Source organism: Camelina sativa, chromosome 5 (assembly GCF_000633955.1).
Source record: "Camelina sativa cultivar DH55 chromosome 5, Cs, whole genome shotgun sequence".
Taxonomy (NCBI): Eukaryota; Viridiplantae; Streptophyta; class Magnoliopsida; order Brassicales; family Brassicaceae; genus Camelina; species Camelina sativa.
Genome location: NC_025689.1, coordinates 28,073,265 through 28,099,995, shown reverse-complemented (window position 1 = coordinate 28,099,995; position 26,731 = coordinate 28,073,265). Strand labels below are relative to the sequence as shown.

At 35.1% G+C, this 26,731-nt stretch overlaps 1 protein-coding gene and 1 pseudogene across 1 annotated transcript; both read left to right on the top strand.

Moving 5' to 3' along the window:
- Positions 4,756–6,211, top strand: LOC104789653 (annotated as a pseudogene).
- Positions 14,191–15,248, top strand: LOC104787713 (ribulose bisphosphate carboxylase small chain 1A, chloroplastic). The gene is made up of 3 exons (XM_010513323.2): positions 14,191–14,412; positions 14,515–14,649; positions 14,788–15,248. Exons 1-3 carry the CDS (start codon positions 14,242–14,244, stop codon positions 15,025–15,027), a joined length of 546 nt encoding a protein of 181 aa, XP_010511625.1. The 5' UTR covers positions 14,191–14,241; the 3' UTR covers positions 15,028–15,248.

Sequence of the window (26,731 nt, the reverse complement as noted above, 5' to 3'; positions counted from 1 at the left end):
CATGTTCCGGACAGCTTATAAAACTCAGTCAACACATTCATCTTCAGTACAGTCCAAGGTATAATGTCAATAAGGGTTAAATCTATCTTTCCCGATTATATATGCAGTGCAGCCAAATTAAAAGTTTCCGGAAATGAGTGACACATTAAAGTTCTGGTTGTAGATTTTAAAGAAAAAGTTGGATCTGATGGTGTCAATGAATTTGGAGAATCTAAGGACGTTAATGAAATTGGTACAAAAATAAATAAATCTTTTCCTCTTCTAAATTGTTTCTCCTATGCAAGGTTGGTTTTGGTGATTAAGAGACATTTTTTTTTCTGTTGTCCATTTGGTTCAGGTGTTAAGAAATGGAAAGTGGTTGAGGACCTTGAACGCAGGGCGGAAGGTAGGAAAAAACCTTGAACCATTCTTGGTGAATGAAGAAGTGATATTTAAAATGTTAATATCTGAATAGTTTAGTCTATTACATTAACCGTTCCCTATTCTACTTCGATTCTAGCTACAAAATATACTGAAGAAGCAAAAATTACAAAGAAAAAGACTAAGCTGGAAACACAAACAGGTGATTACGATTACGAAGGTACACTTACGCTGAGATGTTTATATGATAATTCGTTTATGAGTTCCATATCATATTGAATGAGAGGGAATTATAGAAGTATTTATACATCGGGTCATGTACAATCCGAGCTCATAAGCAACAGACTAGCTAGTTTGTAGGGATTAAATTACTCTATTTTGTGATCTAGAGGATTTGATTTACTTGCTTGAGGGTTATGGCAGCATTGTTAATTGTTCATTTCTTACTTTCAGAGAATGAAAGCGCAGATGATGAAAGTGATAAACACAAAGTATATTTCGGAAACATGGGTGAATGAGAAAAAGAATGTAAGAAACACTTTTCTGTTTTCTCTATACATGTCACATACATATCTCTCTTACAAAAAGATAATTAAGTGCTGCACTAGTTATCTCATTTATGTGTGTATATTATCCACAGCTAATAAAAAGGCAAAGTACACAAGTAACTCCCAAAAAGTTAAAAGCGAAGGTATATATATATACTAGAAGTCATCCCGTGCTACGCACGAGTTTATCTTACATTGTTGTTATATTTTAGTAATTTAGAGATTATTAGTTTTTATTTGTTTACTTAGTAATGGTTATTTTTATGATTTTTAAAATATACTGATCATATTAATTTTCTTTGGGTTCATTTGTTTGATGTTACTTGAGTTTTCATTTTATATATAGTATTACAGAATTTCAACACATGGAGAAATTTTTGATTACGTAGTAGAATGTTTATGGTTTTTTCCCTTTAGATTTTCAATAGATATTAGAGCATGCACATTGGTGAGAAACTCATTGAGTTTGTATATGATGAAACTCATTGAGTTTCTCATCATATAATATTATTTTTTTAAATGTAGAGAAATTTTGGAACCTCTTTCTAATATGAGAATTTGTTAGAAATACTCTTTTTGAGATACCTTTTTGAATATTTTCATGTTTGCCCTCTTTTACACAAATTACAAAATTTTAAACTAATTTTAAGAATTTTTTTTTAAAGCCTGGATTTTCTATTTTACATTTAGGATATAGCTTTGATGGGGTAGGGTTTAGTATCTGGAGTTTAGAATTTAGAATTTAGTCATTTTATACATAGAAAATGGGTATTTTTAAAAATGAACAACATTAAAAGGTATTATTGAAAAGTGACATAGGAAAATGGGTATTTTTGAAAATGCGCTTGATACTATGATTCCTAAAAATATATGATACCAATATACAATTAGCATATACTACTCACTATAGAAGTCAATTAATCAGATATAGTATGGAAAAAATGCAACTCATATCATACCATGAGATAAAAAGATATCACAAGCCTAACAACATGGTTTAAGCATATGATAGTAACATACAATTTTCCTTTTCTATAATAGTTTAAAATACGTTTTTTCTTAAAGATAATGACTAATAAGTAACTAAATTTACAATGAAGAGACTCATATGCATCGTCCAATAAGAAGAAATTTTAGCATGCTTTACCACATGAATGCCCAAAAGAAAAAAAGTAAAGATTCTAAAATAGAAGAAAGGAACAAAACCTAACATGTTCAACATATTAAATCATGATAGTTCATTTTTTTTATGATGTAGTAATATTAACACAACCAACAAACACGACAACCTCAAGTCAAAATAAAACATGGTTCAAAGCCCGACCCATAGGTCAAGCAAATGAAGCCAAGGATTAGTGCATTAATTTTTCTGGGGCATATTTTAGATCAAAAGTTTTAGGTATTTTATGTAGGAAAAAACAATTATAAGTGCAACTATTATTAGATTTTTTTTTATAAGTTCAAAAAAATTTAGAAGTTCAAGTTTTATATAAGAAAACAGTATATTATTCATGTAGATATATCCAATTTACAGATGAAATTTTATTAGGTTTATGAAAAAACCTATTTCATCTTTTGAATTGTTGGTGAATGAGCATTAGATTAATGTTAATTAAACTTGTTGTTACTGAGATTTAAAGTAAAATTCAATTTAGAAAAACAAATTTGAAACTCTAATAAAAAAATTTCCATACTCGAAAAATTTTAAACAATAATGAGTTATTAGGCAATATGATATTTATATTCGTATAAATGTTTAAATGAACATGAAAACATTGAAAAGACAAAGAAAAATGTGAGCAAGAAAAGAACTACAATATGTAAATAATAAAAATATTTTTTTATATTACTTTTTTATAATTTTATTGGGAAAGACATACATAAACACTCTAATGAATAAATAAATTTGTTAAACATTTTCACATAATATTTTTCTTCGTAGTATTAATGCGAACAACAAACATGATAATCTGCAAAAAAAAATTTAAAATTATTTAATAATACCTATTAAAATTTGGAAAGATATGCAAAAATAATATAATTCTTCGTAGGAACCTAATGACTGAAATTAAATAAAAATGATTGAAAATTTTGTGTTAAAAGAAGAGTAATTAGGGATTGAATTCTAATTTTATAGAAAACAGAATGAATTCTACTTTTATGGAAAAAGAATTGGTAAGATCTAATGAGAAATAAATGAGTAAGCAATTATCAAATTACTTAAACATCCTACCATTAGATTATATAAGACTAAATGCCAAAAATTTAAAATTTGAGCAAAAAAATTTATGAATTGATAAGAGAATTTTGAGAACACATAAACATCCCACATTTTAACATAATCTAGAATACTTTCTTGCTCATGAATCATTTATAAGATTGAAACCCAGTAATAATTTCTTTACATAATTTAGAATATGTTCTTGCCTCTGAGTCATACATAAGATTGAAATCCATATTTATCATTTTAAAAAAAACTATCATCAATTTTTCCTAGGATGAAACAAACTAATAAATGGTGGCTTTGGATCAGAAAAGGCTTACAACTGGTTCTTATTGAAGAAGGAAAAAAGAAATGTTGAGAGTTTTATTTTTGTTATATGGGCCAGTAATTACTTAGGTCGAAAGTACAAATGAATTTAGTTAATTAAGTCCAAAAAATTTGATAAGACAGGTGTTAGATAGATAAGATGCCAAGTATCATCTCCTTAGCAAAAGTTGAGAAAAACCTTCTCTTATATTATTCAAGAATACCTATTAAAATTTGGAAAGATATACAAAAATAATATAATTCTTCGTAGGAACCTAATGACTGAAATTAAATAAAAATGATTGGAAGTTTGTGTTAAAAGGAGAGTAATTAGGGATTGAATTCTAATTTTATGGAAAACAGAATGAATTCTACTTTTATGGAAAAAGAATTGATGAGAAATAAAGGAGTAAGCAATTATCAAATTACTTAAAACATCTTACCATTAGATTATATAAGACTAAAGACCAAAAAATTAAATTTTGAGCCAAAAAATTTATGAATTGATAAGAGAATTTTGAGAACACATAAACATCCCACAATCTAACATAATCTAGAATACTTTCTTGCCCATGAATCATTTATAAGATTGAAACCCATAAATAATTTTTTTACATAATTTATAATATGTTCTTGCCTCTGAGTCATACATAAGATTGAAACTCATATTTATCATTTCAAAAAAAAAACTATCATCAATTTTTCCTACGATGAAACAAACTAATAAATGGTGGCTTTGGATTAGAAAAGGCTTACAACTGGTTCTTGTTGAAGAAGGAAAAAAAGAAATGTTGAGAGTTTTTTTTCTGTTATATGGGCCAGTAGTTACTTAGGTCCAAAGTAGAAATGAATTTAGTTAATTAAGTCCAAACAACAAAATAAGACAAGTGTTAGATAGATAAGATGCCAAGTGTCATCTCTTTAGCAAAAGTTGAGAAAAACCTTCTCATATTATATAAGATGTACATAATCTTTCACAATTTCGAGGAAAATTTTTAAAAGGGTTGTCGAATTATGGCAATGTATATAATAATTGAGTATTTCTTTGCAGCCACGTCAAGTCGTCAACTAGCCCTGGGCATTCGGGTTCGGGTTTTCGGGTTTAGACATATAGAACCCGTTCGGGTTTTCTATATTTTCGGGTTCGGGTTCGGGTAATACATGTTCGGGTTCGGGTAATTCGGGTATACCCGAACTCAATCGAACCATGAACAAAAACAAAAAAAAAATTAATTTTTATTTTTTATAAATTTTAGAAAACTTGTATGTATAAATATTTAACATTTCTTTTTGAGACAGAGAAATTGAAGTGGCAAAATGGTTAAAGATGCACCTGTAAATGTTCAAGGTTGTAGGTTCAAATCCCCTAGAATGCAAATTTATTTTTACATTTAATTCGGGTTAGTTCGGGTAGGCATTCGGGTTCGGGTATTATCCGAACCCGATCGGGTATCTGAACCTCAGAGGTATTGAACCCGATCGGGTTTTATACAATACCCGAACCCGAACCGAACCATCCACTTTGGGTCGGATTCGGGTTCGGGTATCGGGTCGGGGTAATATACAACAGTACGGGTCGAGTAAAATAAATAGTGGCTCAAGCTCAAGGATTGTTGGATCTCTAGGACTTGGACATTCAGGTTTGTCTCTCAATTAAGATTCATTTTGGACACCAAAGTCCATGTACAATACATAATTAACATCAGGTTGTCAGCTAACAAAGGTTGTATATGTATTTTTCTGTATATATTGACTAGCTAACAGACTATATATATTAAAATAAAATATATACACATCTTACTAATATAAACATATGTTTTATTCGATTTTGCAGCAGGTTCGTGGTGCTGTATCAACCCAGACAAAAATGGTGTTAAGGAAGACGAAGATGATTCCATAATTATACCAATGTATGAAATATATGAGATCATCAAGGAAGAATCCATTTCTCAGGTTTCTTCTTAGACTTCTACAATTTTTTTTTTCTAATTTAATTCAAACTTTAAAGCTTGTTTTTAGCTTAATGTACGTAACATCTCCATCAATCTTGATTAACTTTGGTACGTACGTAGGACTCCTCGTCAAGGACATTTAGTCTTATAGCATCACTGACCGAGATTGTCGAAAAACATAAGAATCAAGAGTTTTCATCAAGGGTGGACATAGGAAAGAAAAGAGGAAAAACTAAAGAAATGGTTAGATTAGAAACCATGGAGAAGCTAAAGATTTCCTTGAAAAAGTTTCGTCCTTTAACCGTCCTCCAACTGGTGAATCGTACGATTTCGAGAACATAATGGCCTCCGCTGCGCCTTACGAGGAAGTGAGCTTGGCTAAAGTAAGCCACATCTCGAAGCTGTCCATGTACAAAAGTATGATAATGGAAATAAAGACGGTCTCAGTGAGAGTTCAACATGCAGAGTCCCGTATTGAGTTGCAAGAAAAAGACTACATGGATAAGCAGAAACTTGTGGACGCTGAGTTTGCGTCAGTCAAGGCTTTGACTAAAGGGGAGACATGCATGTTGTACGTCAAAATATTCGCGATCAAGAAACTGGTGGCGAAGCTTGAGGCCGAGAAGCTAGAGGTTGATAGGAACTTCGAGAAGACTGTTGGGAATCTATCCCGCGTTATAGAGGAGGCTTCTCAGGCTGAAGAGCACTATCATCTTGTTGTGCGTAAGTGGAAGGAGGAGAAAGCTTCAATCGAGTATTCTTATGAGGCCGTCGAGAAGGCGGATTTCATCTGGGTCCAGTTTCTAAACACTCTCACGTAATACAAATCTCTTGTTTTTTTCTCATTTAATTTACAAAATATCTACCTTGTTTACGTTTTATTCCACGTAAGAGTTTTTCTCCTTTTGTCACACGTCAATGTCAGTACCCAATCTTCAGATTTGATGGGTTTAATAAACATAATCTTTTTTTTTTACAACCCAATCTTAATGAGTATTCATTTTTTCTTTATCGGATAAATATCGTCTTTCCATTAAAGAAAGAACAAAAAAAAGACTAGCACATGATTCTTGGTGCGTATGTAATACAAACTCATGTTGTATTGCCATGCACAATGTTGTTGGAACTTCTCCTATAGCTTAACATTTGCTTTTACTGTTTGTAAATACTATGTAAGAACTCTAATTTGAATCACTTGTGCTTCAGTTTACAGTTTAAGTGTCTTTTAATCGGAGGATTCATCAAAATCTCAATTAATTCCCAAATCTATATATATAAAGTTACATTTTCCTCTCTTTTTGTGCAGCCATGTCAGCCACTCCTTCTATTTAATGAGGCCAAATTTTTGACATTGTCCACTAAGATGTTCCTTTTGTTTCTTAATTTTCGACATTATCCACTAAACACTTTTTATTTATTTGGCCCATATCTCTTTAAAAGCCCAATCTAAACATTTTTTGTTTTGCCGGCGAAACTAAAACCCTCTCCACGTAACTCAACTCCGCCTCCCCCATTGGATGACCTGAAGCGTCCCTCCACACCCACTGTCTTCCATCTCCAGTATAACGTCTTCCTCTATAACGTAATTGAAGCCGTTCAATGATCTCTTTTAAATTGGCGTTAGTTCAAGACCCACTACTATTTCTTAAATTGGCGTTAGTTTAAGCCTTATATAATGTCATCGCCTCCAATTTCCTGCTTCTTATAATTTGCTTTGTCTCTGAAATTTTTCCTGACTAACATGGATTCCACTGTCGTTTCATTGGCAAATCTCAAAGCTGGCCGTCTTCACCAACAGACTCTTTCTCTCGCCCTCATGAATCATATATACCTCGCTCACCCTAAGCTCGAACCTAATGAATTGGAGTTGTTGCGAAGTGAAAATACACGTAACGATAGGTTCGCTTTTGTCATCGTCAAACATGGCATCTACAAATTTTTTATATACAATGTTCTCGATTTAGAAAGAGAGGTAAATCATTTTTATCTCTTGTGAATGTTCGCTTTGATCGAGAACATATATTCTTATGATATCTACTCACTAATTTTGGTGTCATCTCTTTGGTTATAAAGTTCATAGAGTTGTTAGGCAAAGAAGATGATCCATATCCGTACAGATTTCTGAAATCCCCAAAATTAATCACTCACCTTGTAGAATCTATAGCTGGAGCTGTTTATATAAATGTGAATCTTGATGTTAAAAGACTCTGGGAGGTTTGTTATGTTCTCACTCGCTTTTTGTGTTTTCGAATTCTGTGTTATTATATTATGATTCTCAACTAACAAAAAAAAAAATGAAATTTGCAGATAATGGGGAGTCTTTTGGAGCCAGTACTAACACTTGATGATTTGCGGCAGCAACCTGATATAATTCTTACGCTTTTTGGCGTGGGATATAAACAAGGCAAGCTGAGTTGAGTTCACGTATCGTAAAATTGGCAGCCAGTCCATTATTGGTGAGGTATACATTGATGATAAATTTATAACTTGTGGGAAGCCTAACAAGTGTGGAAATATTGCACAGATGAATGCTACTAGAGCGGCTTTACAGACGTTGTTGTCGGAGAGTATGTTGTTGTTGGAGAGTATGCCCATTGAAATGGTTATGAATGATTACATTGAATATGAAAATGCAAAAGAGAAGTTGATTGGGATTTGCAAAGACAGAAACTTGTCAAACCCGATTTTCAGGTATATATTAGTCCTACTCACTTTAGAGATGTATTGTTTCTAGGGTCTTGTAATCTCAGGAAGCAGAGTGCATTTACTAATATCTTACACGTATAACTGTTTTTACTGTGAGTGACTCAATGCGCCATATTAACAAATACAACCATTATGCTACTTTGTTCAAATCTTTTCAGTTTTAAGAGCTTTGAGAAGGGATATATTTGTACAGTTAAGGTTGAGACTTCAACTGAAGACGGTACCTTATGCATCAAAGGTTTCAAAAGACAACATAAGAAGATTGCTGAAAACAACGCAGCCTCCCACATGAATAAGAACTATGAAATCTTCTCCGTTAAGTCGTGTCATAAAGAATCTGCAACTGTAGCAACTTTTAGATGAGAAGAAGGATCAAAAGATGCAGAGAACTTTAGAAAAGAAGAAGAATTCAGAAAAGAGGAAGCGGCAAAGTTTAGATGAGAGCAAGAATCCACAAACGCAGATCAATTTAGATGAGAAGAAGAATCTGGAAATGGAGAACAATTTAGATGAGAAGAAGAGTCCACAACTGCAGAACAGTTTAGATGAGAACAAGAATCAGCAAATGCAGAATAGTTCAAATGAGAAAAGGAATCTGCAAATGCCGAATAGTTTAGAAAAGAAGAAGAATCTGCTTTCAAGAAAGAGGAGGAAATAGAGAACAATTTAGATGAGAACGAAAATCAGCAAATGGAGAATAGTTTAAGTGAGAACGAGAACATGCATCAAAAGCTGAAGAAGAGGAAAAGGCGTTGAAAGATTTAGTTAAGTTTTTTGGTATTTCTCTTTTGCACAGTTGACAAACGCTTATTATATTTCATTAATCTTATTGGTGCAATGAGTGAGACTCTAGAATCAATCAAACTGTCCTCCATTCCAATTTTTGTCATCTGTCTAAGACACATTGTTCGTTATATCGTCTTTTCTTTTTGTCAGCCATCTTTGTCAACTTTTTGTGATAATTACAATATTTAAGTCCTTCTCAAGTTAAAAATAGCTCTCAAGTTCTAAAAAGGTTCAAAACTCCAAGTTCAAGTTGGAATTGTAAAACTCATAACTCCTACAAATAAGAAACTCAGAGCATCTCCACTAGAGAACTTGTATTAGGTTGCTCATAATTAAATGAAGCATAAAATTAATATTAAACTAATGTAAGGAATCAATAACAAAGAGACAATGAAAAGAAAGAAATGGGAGGCCAACAATAAATATTACAACACACACAAACATAACTGCAACACACGTCCAGCCTATAAATAACACTAGGAAAAAGTCTGAACATAAAAATCACACACAACTTGCAAAAAATGTTGCGAAACACACCCTACTCCCTTGAAGAACTACCAAACGACGTCCTCGGAGATATAATCTCTCGAGTTGCTCGGCTCTCACGCACAACCGTGAGACATGTTATGCAAGCATCACCACATCTAGCCAAGGCAGCCCAAGATCACTGAGTTTACAAGAATATCAACCTGAGGCACCTAGCCATGAATTCACTAGCAGCACTAACGAAATACCAAGACTTCATGGAAAAATACATTGTAAGTGGAAATGTTCAGGCCCACTACATCAAAGGGATCCAGGAATATTTTCAAAAGAACAACACAGAGACAAGGTTGGAACACTTGAAGAAGGCAGCAGAAGGTAGTTACGACAACGGTATTTACCTTTAAGGAATTGTGAAGCTGTGCAGGAGTGACGCAGCGGAAGGAAAACTTTGGCTCGACAAGCTAGGCTGGAAACAAAACAAAGCAAAAGGTGATCAATGCTAGAAAGAGATTTAGAAATACGAGTGCCACAATTAGATAACCGTAGCACTAAATTTTCTGAAAATGAAAACTGAGCCAAAAATAAACAACCTGGACTGTATAAAATAACAGCAACATAAACAAGAAAACTAATTTTTCCCAAAACACAACTCACATCGAATCCAAACACTCACTCAGGGGACAAACGAAAAAAAATTACAACTAAGAACACAAAAACAACTCACAACTTAACAAAATTTTCATATAAACAAATTTGCACACCAATTAACACTTACATTTAACAAAATAAACAGAGGGGTAACCAAATATCCCCTACAGATGCGAAGCGAGCAGGAAATCACCCAAATACGCAAACAAAAATTATGGATCGATGAAAGGGATGACTGAAAAAAGGATTGCAAGCATCAAAGTAATAGGTTCAATACTCATATTGTCCTCTAGATCGCAAACATTGCTCCTCTGCTATCCGTTCACGAGGACATCATATTTTCAAAGAGAACTAATCCATTCCCAACTCAATAACATACCAATAATAATCCAATAGACCAATACATTTTAAGCCTTACAGAAGAATTGGGTCCAACGGCTGAAACACAAAATAATAGCAAAAAAACAGAAATGTAAGTTATTGATTTTATTGACTTTGCTTAATAAAATCCACAACCTTTTTCACTCCAAACACTAAAATATTGATAAAAAAAAACTACTTCCACAGTTTACTAAATACATATGAAAATGATTAAAACTCTAACCCTCAACCACATATAAAAAAACCAAATAACAATCCAACCACACAATAACAAATAATTAGAATTTAAGCAAAACTAACAACTACAGCCAAACAACAACTTTTATTACACGATGTGAGAGAAAAAAACATTAAAATCTTTTAAAAAAAAAAACATTAAAGTTCTCATTATAAACTTTTTAAAAAACATTAAAAACACATGATGATCCCAATTTTTGAAAAATAAACAGCGCACTAAATTATACTTACTGCAAAACCTATTTAAAAAGAAAACCAACAAAACAACACAAGCAAACAAATGAACTAAAAAAACAGACGCAAAAAATAATTTACATAATCAAAAGATAATATAAAAAAAAAAAACCTAAACAAACCTTAATCTAACTCCCACGCGTAGATCGCAATACTATAATAAATCGTATAAAGCAGATATATTAATCAATCATTTTTTATGTGCACTTGATAATAAGTTAGTTTTCATCCGTATACAAAAATTAACTTTTGACTTAGACAACTGTCTTATTATTAATATTTCAAAGTCATATACTCTACAATTTAGTTAGTTCAGTCAATGGTAGTCTAGTGATAAAGATCATATTAATCATTTAATATTATTATTGCAGAGATTTCTGCTAAACATACATATAAGAATGAGAATCGAGCGGAGATTGTAATGTGTTAATGTGGTTGTTGTATTGGAATTCAAACTGAAAACAAAACTGTAAAAAAGATTACAAACCGCAGATTACACATAAACTATTAACTAGAGAGTTTAATTGCAATAGTGCTCTCAAATAGGAAAATAAGAGATTATATGAACCAAAACTTAGTTTGATTTGACTAACATCAATTTTGATTTATATGTGTCAAAATGTATTTATTTGGATTAATTAATTATTCATTTTATTTGTAACATAATCAATCCTTTCATTTTTTGTCCCAAAAAAAAAATCACTCCTTTCATTTTTATGAAATAAATTAAAATTTAAATAAATTTAAGAGAAATAAACTCTCACTCTTGAATTTAGAGTGTCATTCTACAAAGTTTTTGCCGTAAATGTTTAAAATAAATTTTTGCAAAGTTCTATTTTATTTTTCTAAGTAACTAATGAATTTAGAAGAATTTAAGAATGCTTATTTTCCAATATCACTTTTCAAAAGTACTCTATCTCTAAAACATTAAGAAAAATGTCTCTAAAATTCTGAGATCTACAGAAGGACCGACGTGTGTAACTTTATAAAAGCATCCAAAAATTATTTTTATACATGTGTAAAATTTTAAAAATATTTTGTAAATACCTTATAAGTACCTTATAAAATTTATAATATATCTTATAAAACCTTATAAAATACATTTAAAACCTTATAAGTATTTGTATCGAGTCTCCAACTAGTAGTTATTGTAATACTCCAGTTTCATGAAATATAGTGATGCATGCAGATAAGTTTAAAAGAATTAATTTGACCACATATTTCATACAAGTGCAGTTGTCTTTTTGGTCAATAGTACTTATACAACTCTACAGTTAGGTCTGGCTCATCAATTTTATGGGCTATGTGCATTTTTTTAAATGGTTTTTGCAGTAATTATAATATATGACAATATTTTTGAAAAAAAACTCTAAAATATGACTTTTCTCTGAAAAAATGCCCTAAAATATAACAAAATTTTGCCAAAAAATTGTGGTCCCAGTGTAAATGCACATGTTGCATTTGTCTTACGCCGATCCTTTCTATAGTAGCGTGTTTGCGCTAGAGGGATTTCAGGACAGATAACCTTTCTAGAACTGATTATCGGAACCGTGCGAGTGAGAACAAATCATGGAAGAAAATCATTTGGTGATTTATAGGATTGGTAAATAAGACTTTAGAGCCTTCAAGACGTAGTGAACCGGCCGTCGGATAAATATGGACCTACGGGTGAGCAAAAAAACCGTAATCCAAAAAATCGAACTAAACCAAACTGAAATAAATGGTTTGGCTTGGTTATAGTTAAGTCTAAAATCCATTTGTGTATTAACCAAATCGTTTATGTTTTGTTTGGTTAAAAACCGTAAAACCGAATATATTTTTTTTATGAATATTTGGAATACCATATATAATTAAGTATGTGCAGTTTATAATAAATTTAATAATGTCTTTAAGATTTTTTAATTGAATCTATTTTTTTTAATTATTTAAATCTTATTGATTGATATATTCTTTCTATATTTATTTATTTTATTCAACAAACTTAACTCTTTTTTTGTAAAATATAGAATAACCTAATAGAACCGTAATCAAACTTAACGAAATACATATGCTTTTTACATAGTTTTATTTTTCATAAAACTGTAAACCGTAAAAATCGAACCGTAACCAAATCGAAATATATATGGTTTCTATATGGTTTTAATTTTATAAAACTAAATAAATCGTAAACCAAAAAACTGAACCGAAATCAAATCGAAAAATTGAATGCACATCCATAGATGGATCCACTGGCCGAAAGAAGACGTATGACCCATTAAGAATGATGACGGTTAGAGCGTTACAATTATCCTCCAAAAGTAATTTATAAATTTTCTGAAATATCATTTTAAATTGACAGATGAAGAAGATATTTTTCACACCAACAAAAAAACATTTTTCAGAAAATTCTCATTTGTCGTTCTAACTAATAGATAAAATATAATTTAGTTAAAAAAAATGTATTAAAACTAGAAAATTATATTAAAAAATATACAACTTGATAACAATATGATTTAAGATGTGGAAAGAATATATTTAGTTTTAAGAGTCTTGCTTAAATTAATTTTTTTGGGTGGAAGTGTTGTTTTACGTTTTCAATGTAAAATGTTGGATAAATATTCCAATTTTTTCTTATAATTTTGTGTATTAAGTATTTGTCTTCGCTTAATAACTCTTCCAGCTCTTACGGTTACTGAAGGCACATAATAGTGCAACCCATGATGTGTTCGAAGCTCGAGCGAGGCATTAGAGAATATGATGAGACAAGAATCACCGGAAGTAGTAATTCCCTTTTCTATTCATTCTAATATTTTTACCAAATCCAAGGTTAAAAAAATGTATGATTACTAAAAATTCACTTTCACAATAAAATTGCTGGCATATTTTACAGATAATAAATGTATAAGATATCATTCTATATAGTTGACAAAAAAAAGAGATATCATTCTATATATATATATAGTTTTATCAATCCAAGTCAAAGGTAAAAAAGAGGTAGTAATAAGGAAAAATATTAATCCCCCCAGAAAAGGGAAGGAGCCAAAACCAAAACCTCCGGAAAGTAAAACGAGTAGCACACCACCCATCACACATTTTAACTCATAGATAACGATAAGATTCATGGAGTTATCTTCCACGTGGCACTGTTCTAGCGGTACAAACCGATAAGGGTCTCAACACCTTACCTTAGGCTCTGTGGCCGTTACCAAGTGAACTTAACCCTCACACATATCCACACTCAACATCTAACGGTCTAAATCCCTTCACAATCCAACCTCATGAATCCTCGACCCTCCGATCATTCAAGGGCTTGTTCTCATTGTTATTATCATTATATATAGATGGCCAAAGCAGTAGACCTATCCTCAGTCACACAAAAGAGTAAAGAAGAACAATGGCTTCATCTATGCTCTCTTCCGCTACTATGGTTGCCTCTCCGGCTCAGGCCACTATGGTCGCTCCTTTCACCGGACTTAAGTCCTCCGCTGCTTTCCCAGCCACCCGCAAGGCCAACAACGACATTACTTCCATCACAAGCAACGGCGGAAGAGTTAGCTGCATGAAGGTTCATATATATATTTTTCTTCTTTCGATTTTTTTGTATATTCATTCGAATTACATGAACTAATGTTATTGTGTATTGGGTAAATCTTAAAAAAAATTATAGGTGTGGCCTCCGATCGGAAAGAAGAAGTTTGAGACTCTCTCTTACCTTCCTGACCTTACCGAATCCGAATTGGCTAAGGAAGTTGACTACCTTATCCGCAACAAGTGGATTCCCTGTGTTGAATTCGAGTTGGAGGTAATCAAGTTTGAACATAAATATAGATCTTGGACTATATTTTCTTGTTGTTGTTGTTGTTGTTGTTGTGTATAATTTCGCTAGGAACTCTTTAAAAAAATATTCTGAGTTGGTTTGTAACATGTGTGGTTTTTATAGAACGGGTTTGTGCACCGTGAGCACGGTAACACCCCCGGATACTACGATGGAAGGTACTGGACAATGTGGAAGCTTCCCTTGTTCGGTTGCACCGACTCCGCTCAAGTGTTGAAGGAAGTCGAGGAGTGCAAGAAGGAGTACCCCGAAGCCTTCATTAGGATCATCGGATTCGACAACACCCGTCAAGTGCAGTGCATCAGTTTCATCGCCTACAAGCCCCCAAGCTTCACCAATGCTTAATTTCCAAACCTCTCCCCCTTTGCTTTGTTTCTTTGTAAACATCAAAACATTATCCCCCACCTTTGATTTTATATCATTCTGCTTTTCTTCTTCTTTTTTTTTTACATATCTAAAGTTTTAATTTCCGGATTTAACGTTTGTTTTCCGGTTTGCGAGACATTTTCTATCGGATTCTCAAATGTCTGATGAAATAAATATGTAATGTTCTATAAGTCTTTTGATTTCGAATTTGCATATGAACAAACAAGAAAAGAGGACAATGCGGCTCAAAAAATTATGAAATATTCAATCACCTAAAAGTACTTTAACCTTTTGATCCGTCGTTTGAATAGCAATTATTTGAATAAAGTAAGTTTCTCACATTCAATTCTTTGTCACACGATTAATGAGGTTAGGGGAGGTTTAGATTAGACTAACAATATCTTGAAATAAAAGATGACCCACTTGAAATCTAGTGATGGATACATAAGTGGACGTGCTTTATTTAGGATAGGATTCTAGATAAGAGTCTCGGATATTCATTTTTACTTAAGTATATTCAAAGGATCTTGTGGATTATTTATTTTTCCTCAATCACTTGACTTGGCCCAAATTCACGTCTATACTATTAAAGCTGAAGTACTCACTAGACTCAAATTGGATCATGACTTTATTTTGGTACGTTTTTCATTAAAAATGATTAGAGAATCACTTAATTTAATTAAATTATCCTATAGTTTTGATTTCACTAAATGACGAAAATACCCCTTGCTCGCCCACTTAATTACCACCGGGTCGGGACGCGGATCCTCTTTAACCCGGTAATAGAAGAAAATAAATCCGCGGATCTGTTTGTACTCCAAGTTTATAATATTCGGATCCTGTATGTTGTTTGGTTCAAGAATAATTATTCCCGTCACCAAACAGAAGTATAATTCCTATAAATAAGGAAACTGGTATCCGAGTATTTAATGGCTTCGGTAATATCAAATATTAACTACTACCATACTTAATCCCTATAATTATTACGAATATTAATACTTATCGATTGTATTTTTTTTTTTCTTCCAAAATAATCAATAGATTAAATACGAAATTGTATATATATGTAAACTTATTTGATTTGCTTTTATATTGTGAGATATTTAAGGAAACAACAAATCAACTTAATACAATTAAATAAAAACAAATCATCATTTAGTTTATATTTTTTAATATTTCCTTAACGAAATTATAGTAATTAATTATGAGTAGTATAGATGGAAAGAATTAAAAACGCATAAATTATATATATGTGAAATTGTAAACTAATTTACAGAAATGGTGTACTGTATATCCCACATCGACTAAATATTTTGGAATATGGTTCATAATGACTATAAATATATGACAAAAATGTTTTGAGTACAAATGAGCAGGAAACTTGATTTATCAGGTATCCAAATTTAACAGTTTAATTTGGTTCTATATTTGAGAATATTTAAACTTTTAAAAAGTAAACATATTATAATATATTTATGTTTTTAAAAAAAGTTTTAGATATTATAAATATTTAAATTTTTATAGAATGTTTAAATTATTATAAATATTTGAACTCCGTCGAAAGTTTAAAATATTATAATATATTTAAAGTCTATAAAATATTTAAGTAATATTAATATTTTTACTCTTAAAAATTTTAAAATATAAGAAAGTTTGAGTTAAACCTTTTAAAACAGGTATTTTTATCAAACTATAAATTAAGCCATGGAAGCGGGGTGTATCTATCCTCTTACAAAACTACTATCTGATATTGCGGAGTGTCTATTCTCTTAGACAACTACTATCTACTATTTCGATGTGTCTGTTTCCGTGAAAAGCTACATTTTACAAACTACTTACTCTATTAGGATTTCTAATTTACTATATAACCCCAAATATACAAATAAACACTATATAAACAAAGAAAATAAGTCAAAATAAATAACTATATTACAAAAATACAAATTACAAAAAAAAAGTAACTAACAAAATATATAATCCCGTGCTGTAGCACGGGGTATCACCTAGTATAGATATTATTGTTGGAACTAGGATAGTATGAAATATAATGTACTTTAATGTTGTTTATTTCGGAATATGATAAGATATACGAGGGTGGTAAGAATTCAAAGTTTTGTGAGAAAAAAAAATTGTTTGTAGGAATTTTATTTTCAATAAAAATATTTTTATAAATACCTTTTTACCATTAGAAGAAACAAATCTCTTTTACCATTTAATCTCAGTTTTGGTCACCATCGATTACATCGAAATGCGAAATCCCACAAAGATTGAAAGATATAAAAAGATACCACAAATTTGTTTTTGTTTTCATGTAACTTTTTGTTGACTAAATTAGGTGGGAGTGAACATCAGAAAAGAAAAAGACAAAATGAGTGGACCAAAAGGCCCATTAACATAAATAATGACCAAAATGGGTGGACCTCCTGAGAGAAAAAATCCCAACTCCCCCTTCGGAGCTTCACCATACCGAATAGCCCACCCAAGTTATCTTCTTACTCCACCCATATTACAAACTCTATATCAAAATATTGAATAATAACAAAAAATTGGTTTTTGTTGTAAAACATTTAGTGGACTCCATCGACCGGCCTCCTTAACTCTATGTGCGATCCGCATATTCGCAGCCCAAAGGCCTCGGTCGGTTTACTTATATGTTTCCTATTATGTATTGGACTTAGTCCTCCCTATAAATATGTAACTTCTATTCGATATCATTAATAAGAACAAGAGATTTCTCCTAAACTCTCTAGTTTCACAACACGTTCTCAGCACGATAGCCTCAAACCCTAAAAACCCTAAAGACAGCCGCCGATTCTCTCTTCTTCTTCTTTGAGACTCATCTTCTTTGTCTTGGAGATCTCTTGTTGATTCACGAGCATCCTTAGCTCGTGATCAAGTTCTATCCTAAACTCGATCGAGGTTCGTGGTTCGCGGTTCGGGGGTGAGTTTGCGGGAAGCTGTTCGTGATCGAGAAAGAGAGGAACAACCGAGGTCTTTAGCTCCAGGTTCATATCCAGTCAGAATCCTAATCGGTGAAGGTAAACAAAATTTAAAACACCCTTAGAACCCTGAAATCGAATTTGAACCTAAAGCTATTGAACCCTAAAAACAAACAAGTAAAACAACCAACAAAGTTTAAGATCTCTAAAACCTAAAACTTAAAAATCGGATCATGTTTAGATTGTTAGATTTCTTGAGAATTAAAACCAATTATATTACAAGATTAAAATTTGGTTGATTGTTGCTTGATTGTTGCATAAGAACCTAGAACTAAAATTGTTAGATTCATAAGATATTAAATCAGATTGTTCTAGGAAACTTAAAACTTGGATCATTCATGCATCATAATTAAAATCGAACATGTATAGGTTGTTATTAGAATCGGCTGCATGAATTAATCTTAGGATTCCTTAAGCTAAAACTTGAACATAGTTTTCCTGTAAAATTCTGGCCATGAAAACCATAGAACTCGAGCATGAGCTTGTCTAGGATCAATTAGGATAACTTCCATAAAACTCTTAAAACATTAATTGCTAAATCCTAGACTAAATAGGAAAACATAGAAAAGGAAATCCTATCTAGAAATAAGGAAAACATTGCATGCATTATCTATTTGATTTTGTTGTCTTGCATGCATGAATTTAAACCATAAAACTATAAGAGGCAAGGCATGTTTCGGTCTCAAATACCGCATGACCTAAGGCATGGTTCGGTCTCAAATACCGCATGGCCTGAATTAAATGTTGCATGGTTCGATCTCAAATATCGCATGCTAACTATCGGTTGTCTATCTTTTATGCAGATGGCAAGCCTCAAGAGCCTAGACTACCCAATCCTGCAAGCTTCTGGAAAGAACTACCTGCAATGGGCAAACGACACCGAGATCTATCTGTCGTCACACGGCTTGCATGAGTGCATCGATGAGGAATTTGAGAGCACTGACAAGAAAAAGAATCAGTGCCTCCAGCATATACACCATCACATTGTTGAGTGTCTCAAAAGCCAGTACCTCTTCATCAGAGAACCTCTCGCCCTTTGGACACAGCTTAAACGCCGTTATGGGCACCAAAAGACGGTGCTCCTTCCAAAGGCAGAGTTCGATTAGAAGATCCTAAGGATCCAGGATTACAAATCCGTATAAGAGTATAACTCTGAGCTTTTAAGGATTGTCTCACTCCTTTGGCTATGTGGAAAAGAGGTGACTGAGCAGGAGCTGATAGAAAAGACATTGTCTACTTTCAGCCCCAATAACAGAGTTCTTCAGCAACAATATCGGCACCAAAAGCTCGCTGACTATGGGGAACTCGTTGAGTGTTTACTGTTAGCTGAGCAGAACGATGAGTTGTTAATGAAGAACAGTCCTATGAGACCTCCTGGTACAGCCCCATTACCAGAAGCAAATAAGGTTGATTTGGGAAAGAAAGCTGCAGTAGAGTCTAAGGAGCCTAAAGAGCCTAATGAGACCAACTACGTCCACAGAGAAAGACACTACGGCCGTGGCCGTGGTGGCAGAGGACGTGGTGGTCGAGGAGGCCAGGCTGGCCGAGGAGGCCGCAGACGTGGTGGTAGGGGCCATGGGTCTTTTAAACCACACACCAAGGCCAAATCGACTTGCCACCGTTGTGGTATGTCAAACCACTGGGCCAAGAACTGCAGAACTCCCAAACACCTCATTGATGCATATCAAGAAGTTCTTAAGAAGAATCCAGAGGCAAACCTTGTGTACCTCGATGATGAAGGAGACTTCGATCATGAGAAGGATGACTTACTAGACTATGAGACTTCCGATTGCCTCAACAATGAAGATTGAATTTCAATTTTTATTTTGGTTTAATTTCTATGCTTTTATGATTTAATTTCCTTGTAATGACTTTGATTTAAATTCAATGGATTTTATTTTATAAAATTGTCTTGTTAAAACACAAAATTATTGTCCTATTTATAGAAATGGCCGAGGACATGAGTGAACTAGTAGTGGACAGTGGCTCCAGCCACACCATACTAAAAGACATAAGATATTTCATAAATCTTATTATGAAAAATGCTAATGTTAGTACAATTGCGGGTATAGCAAACTTGATAGAAGGCTACGGCCAGGCTCACATACTGTTGCCTCATGGCACACACATTGAGTTATGTGATGCCTTATACTCACCCAGCTCTAAGAGAAACTTATTGAGCTTTAATGATATAAGACTAAATGGTTATCATATTGAAACCATGGGTGAAGGATCTAAAGAGTTCCTATACATTACAGAAAATGTGAAAGGACAAAAGAAGATCCTAGAGACTATACCTGCATTAGCCTCTGGTTTATACCATGCTAAGATTAACATGCTAACTTAGCAAAGCACAGAATGATCAACGAACAATTCACTCTATGGCATGACCGGCTTGGCCATCCGGGTTCGAACATGATGCGTAAATTGATTAAGAGTTCAAAAGGGCACAACCTCAAAGAAAGAAAAGTTTTCCCTACAAATCTCACTTGTGTAGCATGTGCACAAGGGAAATTTATCATAAGACCCTCACCAGTAAAAGTCACAAAAGAGACTTTAAATTTTCTAGAAAGGATACAAGGTGACATATGTGGACCAACACACCCACCATGTGGGACATTCAGATATTTCATGGTGATGATAGATGCATCAACCAGATGGTCTCACGTATGCTTGTTATCCACAAGAAACTTAGCATTTGCTAAGCTCTTAGCTCAAATCATAAGATTAAGAGCACATTTTCCAGACTTTCCACTTAAGACTATACGTCTAGACAATGCTGGTGAACACAAATATTCACCATCCCAACTATTATCGGGTCAAGAGCCAGACTTGTCCCATCTCAAAACATTTGGTTGTGTCGTTTATACACCAATTGCTCCATCACAGAGAACTAAGATGGGACCTCAAAGAAGGATGGGAATATATGTTGATATGAGTCTCCCACTATTATAAAGTATCTTGAGCCACCACATGTGGCCAGATACACGGACTGCAAGTTTACAGAATCCGCATTCCCTACATTAGGTGGAGAGACTAGCAAGCTGGGCAAAGAATTAATATGGAATCAAACATCCTTAAATTGGCAAGATCCTCGGACTCTAGCATATGATGCAGAGGTCCAAAGAATTATATATTTGCAAAAGCTAGCTAATAAATTGCCAGATTCCTTTTTTGACCCAAAGAAAGTAACAAAATCGTACATACCAGCTTGCAATGCACCAGTACGTATTGATGTTCACAAGGAACACAATAATCAAGTTGCTACAGAGTCTAGACCACGTTTGAAACGAGGTAGACCATTAGGTTCCAAAGATAAAAATCCTCGGAAAACTAAAGGTGCAAAACAGACCGAGGCACAGGGAATTATATTAAAGCCAGACGTTGTCACAGAAACTCCTAAGGTACAAATTGAGGATCAGGACGCTGAACCTCAAGAACCTGAAGGAATTGACAACAATGAGATCTCAATAAACTATATTATGTCTGGAAAACAATGGAACCGNCAACTATTATCGGGTCAAGAGCCAGACTTGTCCCATCTCAAAACATTTGGTTGTGCCGTTTATACACCAATTGCTCCACCACAGAGAACTAAGATGGGACCTCAAAGGAGGATGGGAATATACGTTGGATATGAGTCTCCCACCATTATAAGGTATCTCGAGCCACTCACAGGAGATTTATTTAAGGCCAGATACGCGGACTGTCAATTCGTTGAGTCTGAATTCCCTACATTAGGTGGAGAGACTAGCAAGCTGGGCAAAGAATTAACATGGAATCAAACATCCTTAAATTGGCAAGATCCTCGAACTCTAGCATGTGATGCAGAGGTTCAAAAGATTATACATCTACAACAGCTAGCTAATCAATTGCCAGATTCCTTTGCTGACCCGAAAAGAGTAACAAAATTGTACATACCAGCTTGCAATGCACCATTACGTATTGATGTTCACAAGGAACACAATAATCAAGTTGCTACAGAGTCTAAACCACGTTTGAAACGAGGTAGACCATTAGGTTCCAAAGATAAGAATCCTCGGAAAACTAAACGTGCAAAACAGACCGAGGCTCAGGGAATTATAGAAAAGCCAGACGTTGTCACAGAAACTCCTAAGGTACCAAGTGAGGATCAGGACGCTGAATCTCATGAACCTGAAGGAATCGACAACAATGAGATCTCAATAAACTATATTATGTCTGGAATACAATGGAACCGAAAAGATGTCGACATTGATGATATATTTGCATACAAGGTAGCACTTGAGATAAATGAGGATCATGAACCCACATCTATATTAGAGTGCACTCAAAGCAAAGATTGGCTTAAATGGAAAGAAGCTATTGATGTGGAGTTAAACTCTTTAAAGAAGAGAAGTGTGTTTGGTCCGACCTTAAGGATAACACCTGAAATTAAACTAGTTGGACACAAGTGGGTCTTTGTAAGAAAGAGAAATGAAAACAATGAAATTGTGAGATACAAAGCACGGCTTGTAGCACAAGGATTCTCTCAAAGACCTGGCATAGATTATGAGGAGACATACTCCCCTGTGATGGATGCAACGACTTTTAGATATCTAATAAGTCTGGCTATAAAAGAAAATTTAGATTTGCGGTTAATGGATGTTGTAACTGCATATCTATATGGTCCACTGGATAACAAAATTTATATGAGATTACCAGAGGGTATAAAACTCAAAGATAAGAGTAGTTCTAGAGACCAATACTGCATAAGGCTAGACAAATCGCTTTATGGACTGAAACAGAGTTGTCGAATGTGGTATAACAGAATTAGCGAATATTTGGCAAAGAAAGGCTATAAGAACGACCCAATCAGTCCATGTATATTCATAAAGAAGTTTACAAACAAAGGATTTGTGATAATAGCAGTATATGTGGATGATTTAAACATCCTTGGAACCTTTGGTGAAATCGCCCAAACTGTAGAATATCTCAAGAAATAATTTGAGATGAAAGACCTAGGCAAGACAAAATTCTGTTTGGGATTGCAGCTTGAGTACATAAACAATGGAATCATTGTGCATCAAAAGGCATATACAGAAAAGGTACTCAAGAGATTTAATATGGAGCAAGCTCATTCATTGACTAGCCCAATGGTTGTTAGAAGTGTTGAAGTGGATAAAGATCCATTTGCTCCTAAAAAGGACAATGAAGAAATTCTTGGTCCTGAAATGCCTTACCTCAGTGCTATAGGAGCGTTAATGTTCTTGGCTAGCCACACTAGACCAGACATATGCTTTGCCGTGAACATCCTAGCAAGATATAGTTCTTGTCCGACCAAAAGGCACTGGAATGGTATTAAACAGGTTCTGCGTTACCTACAGGGAACGACAGACTTTGGTCTATATTTTACTAACTATAACAAAGAAGGTTTAGTTGGTTTTTCTGATGAAGGTTATCTATCCGATCCACACAATGGTAAGTCAAAAACAGGTTATGTGTTTACGCACGGTGGTACTGCAATATCTTGGCGTTCTATGAAGTAGACTCTGGTTGCCACATCCTCAAATCACGCGGAGATCCTAGCCATACATGAAGCCAGCCGTGAGTGTGTTTGGTTGCGGTCAATGACTCAGCATATTCGGACNGGCATCCAGGAAGTCACTCACACACATTCCCCCCGCTCTCGGGTCGCAACCCTCGAGACATACCGGCTCACTGCCNCTAGAAGACAACAATGAAGCAACTATACTCTATGAAGACAATACAGCCTGCATCGCACAGCTCAAGGAAGGTTACATCAAGGGAGATCGGACGAAGCACATACTACCAAAGTTCTTCTACACACATGAACTACAAAAGGCCGGAGAAGTACAAGTGGTGCAAGTTCAGTCATGCGACAACTCAGCCGATCTCTTCACAAAAGCACTACTGAAACAACCCTTCCTGTTTTTTTTTTTTTTTAATACCTTAATTTACTAGTGGTCCCATACCCACTAACATCCTAACAACAATCAATAACCGCGGATAACCAAATGGAACAGTTCCCATTAATCCAATAAGAATACCAACAGCAATAATCCAATAACCAATAACTAAATAGCAAAGTTCCAACATCCTACAATGCTCTATCAACTCAATACTAGCAACCTAACAATAGCTAGACCACAATCAATCAAGCCTCTAGAACATCCTCCTCCTCATTGCCTTTGATTCCACGATCACACTTTTCCTTTACCTGCACACCACAAACAACAATTGAGATGCGTAAGTATTATCATAAATACTTAGTGAGGCCGTCCTCCCATCTACTAGGTTATACACACAAGCATATGAGACCCTCATGTTTAAGCAAAACAAACAACACACAACAATACATCAAACCAGGAAAACAAGTCTCGGCTGAGACCAGTGTCGACCGATGCCTCACGGTGTCGATCGATGCTACAAACAATGGTGTCGACCGATGCTAAACAGTGTCGACCGATGCCCCTCAAAATGGTGTCGACCGATGCTTCCTAGTGTCGATCGATGCCTCTTCTGCAGACACGATCTGCGCGAATCCGAACATCGAACTCTCCTTCCAAATCGTCTCGAATCCGTCTCAAACTCACCCAAATACCTCGGAAATCACTAGGAATCACAAAAGCAACGAACCCAAACAACAAAACAACACAAACAACAAAGAAAACACCCAAACAAGAGAGATCTCATGCTTAGATCAACCATGGTCAAGCACTCACCTCAAGAACAGGAGATTGGGGTTGAGAAAACGATGGAATAACACCTCCAGGAGATTCTCCTTCGTTCCCAGCAACAGCTATCACTTCTACAGCCTCAGATCTCTCCAAAATCTCCAAGAACAAGCCCAGAAATCTCAGAAACGTTTTTCTCTCTTTTCTCTCTTTCTTTTCACTCAACGGCGACCAAAATGAGACTCTGAAACCCTTAATTCGTCCTTAGACGCTTATAACACGATTTAGGGATTTAATTGAACCAAACCGAACCAACCAGCAATTAAAACGAACCCGACCAAACCGGAAACACATGGTGTCGATCGATGCCCCCAAGGGTGTCGATCGACACCCACACCAAAATTACAAAATTGGTTCGCGGATGTTACAATTCTCCCCCACCAATATGGATTCGTCCCCGAATCCCGCAATACCGTCCATCTGCCAAGGACCTCCGTGCCACCGTCAGCACGGCCCACACGTCCCCAGACCGGACTAAACACCATCAGCCAAGGTTTCCCGTGCCACTGTCGCAACAGCCCGCACACCTCCGACTGACCCTCGAGGTCTCCCTCTAGCCAATATACTCGCATCATAAACACTATTTGCTCACAACTCAGTGCTTCCCCCGTCCGTGGTCGCAACCAACGAATCATGCCGGCTCGCTATCAGGCCAACCGCCTTAAGCTACGGCATCCAGGAAGTCACTCACACACACTCCCCCCGCTCTCGGGTCGCAACCCTCGAGACATACCGGCTCACTGCCGAGCCTCGGCTCACAGCTACGGTATCCAGGGAGCCTCACATATCCCGCTCTTGGGTCGTCACCCTCAAGCGCGCTCTCGGATCGTCATCCGAAGCAACATACCACTCCCACTCTCTGGCCACAAAGTCCATCGAGCTATCGGTATCACGTGAGTTGGGCCCACACGGCCTAGAGCAAAACAAATACTGATGCTAACGAGTATCTCCCGGCTAGGTCTACCTCACATTTCCACAAAACATTCCCATTTTAGAAACTTCCTATTTATGGAAACCTTCCTTTTGTGGAAACTTTCTATTTATGGAAACTTTCCAAAAATAGAAACCCGAGCTATTTCTCTTTTTCCCATGACAACAACAGTCAAACATAAAGAAAAATACTCATCTTATTAATCTCAAAATGTCATAATCGTTACAATCTCAACGAAATTACATCAGAAAAACCAAAAATACAACAACCGGAGCCAACAACCCGCATCCCGAGCACCACCTCATCTTGATACTTAGTCGCACAACCAACCACCCCTAAGCGACCAAATATCAAGAGAGATGGGCTGGAATACTCCGTACCCGCTCCAGCCACGGACTACAACTCGGACCCGGCTAGACAAGCTCAAGCGGTCTGCTTCTCAAACCACTTCTTAAACCTTGCCTTCATCCTCGCCTCGGGCTCCCAAGTCTGCTCCTCTACTCCGTCACAGTCCCACAGGACTCTCATCAAAGGAATCTTCTTCTTCCGAAGTTCCTTGACTCTCCTCTCGAGCACCCTCACTGGTCTCGCCTCCAAAGTCATGTTAGGCTGAAGATCCTCAGGAATCTTAGCCAACAACTGATCACCCTCGTGAAGACACTTCCTCAGCATCGACACATGAAATACCTTGTGGAACGCACGCATAACCTCAGGCAACTCCAACCGGTATGCCACTGGTCCCACTCGTTCAACCACTCTAAACGGACCCATGTACCTCGGACTCAACTTAGTCTCTGTCAATGACCTGTTCGGACCCTGCAACATGGCCATCTTGAGGTACACTCTATCACCAACCTGAAACTCAAGATCCTTTCTCCTCTTATCAGCATAGCTATTCTGCCGATCCTGAGCCTACTTCATGTTCAGCCTCAAAACCCGAATCTTCTCCGAGGTCTACTGAACAAAATCTGCACCAAATATGCTCCTCTCCCCCACCTGAGTCCAACATAATGGTGTACGACACGGCCTCCCATACA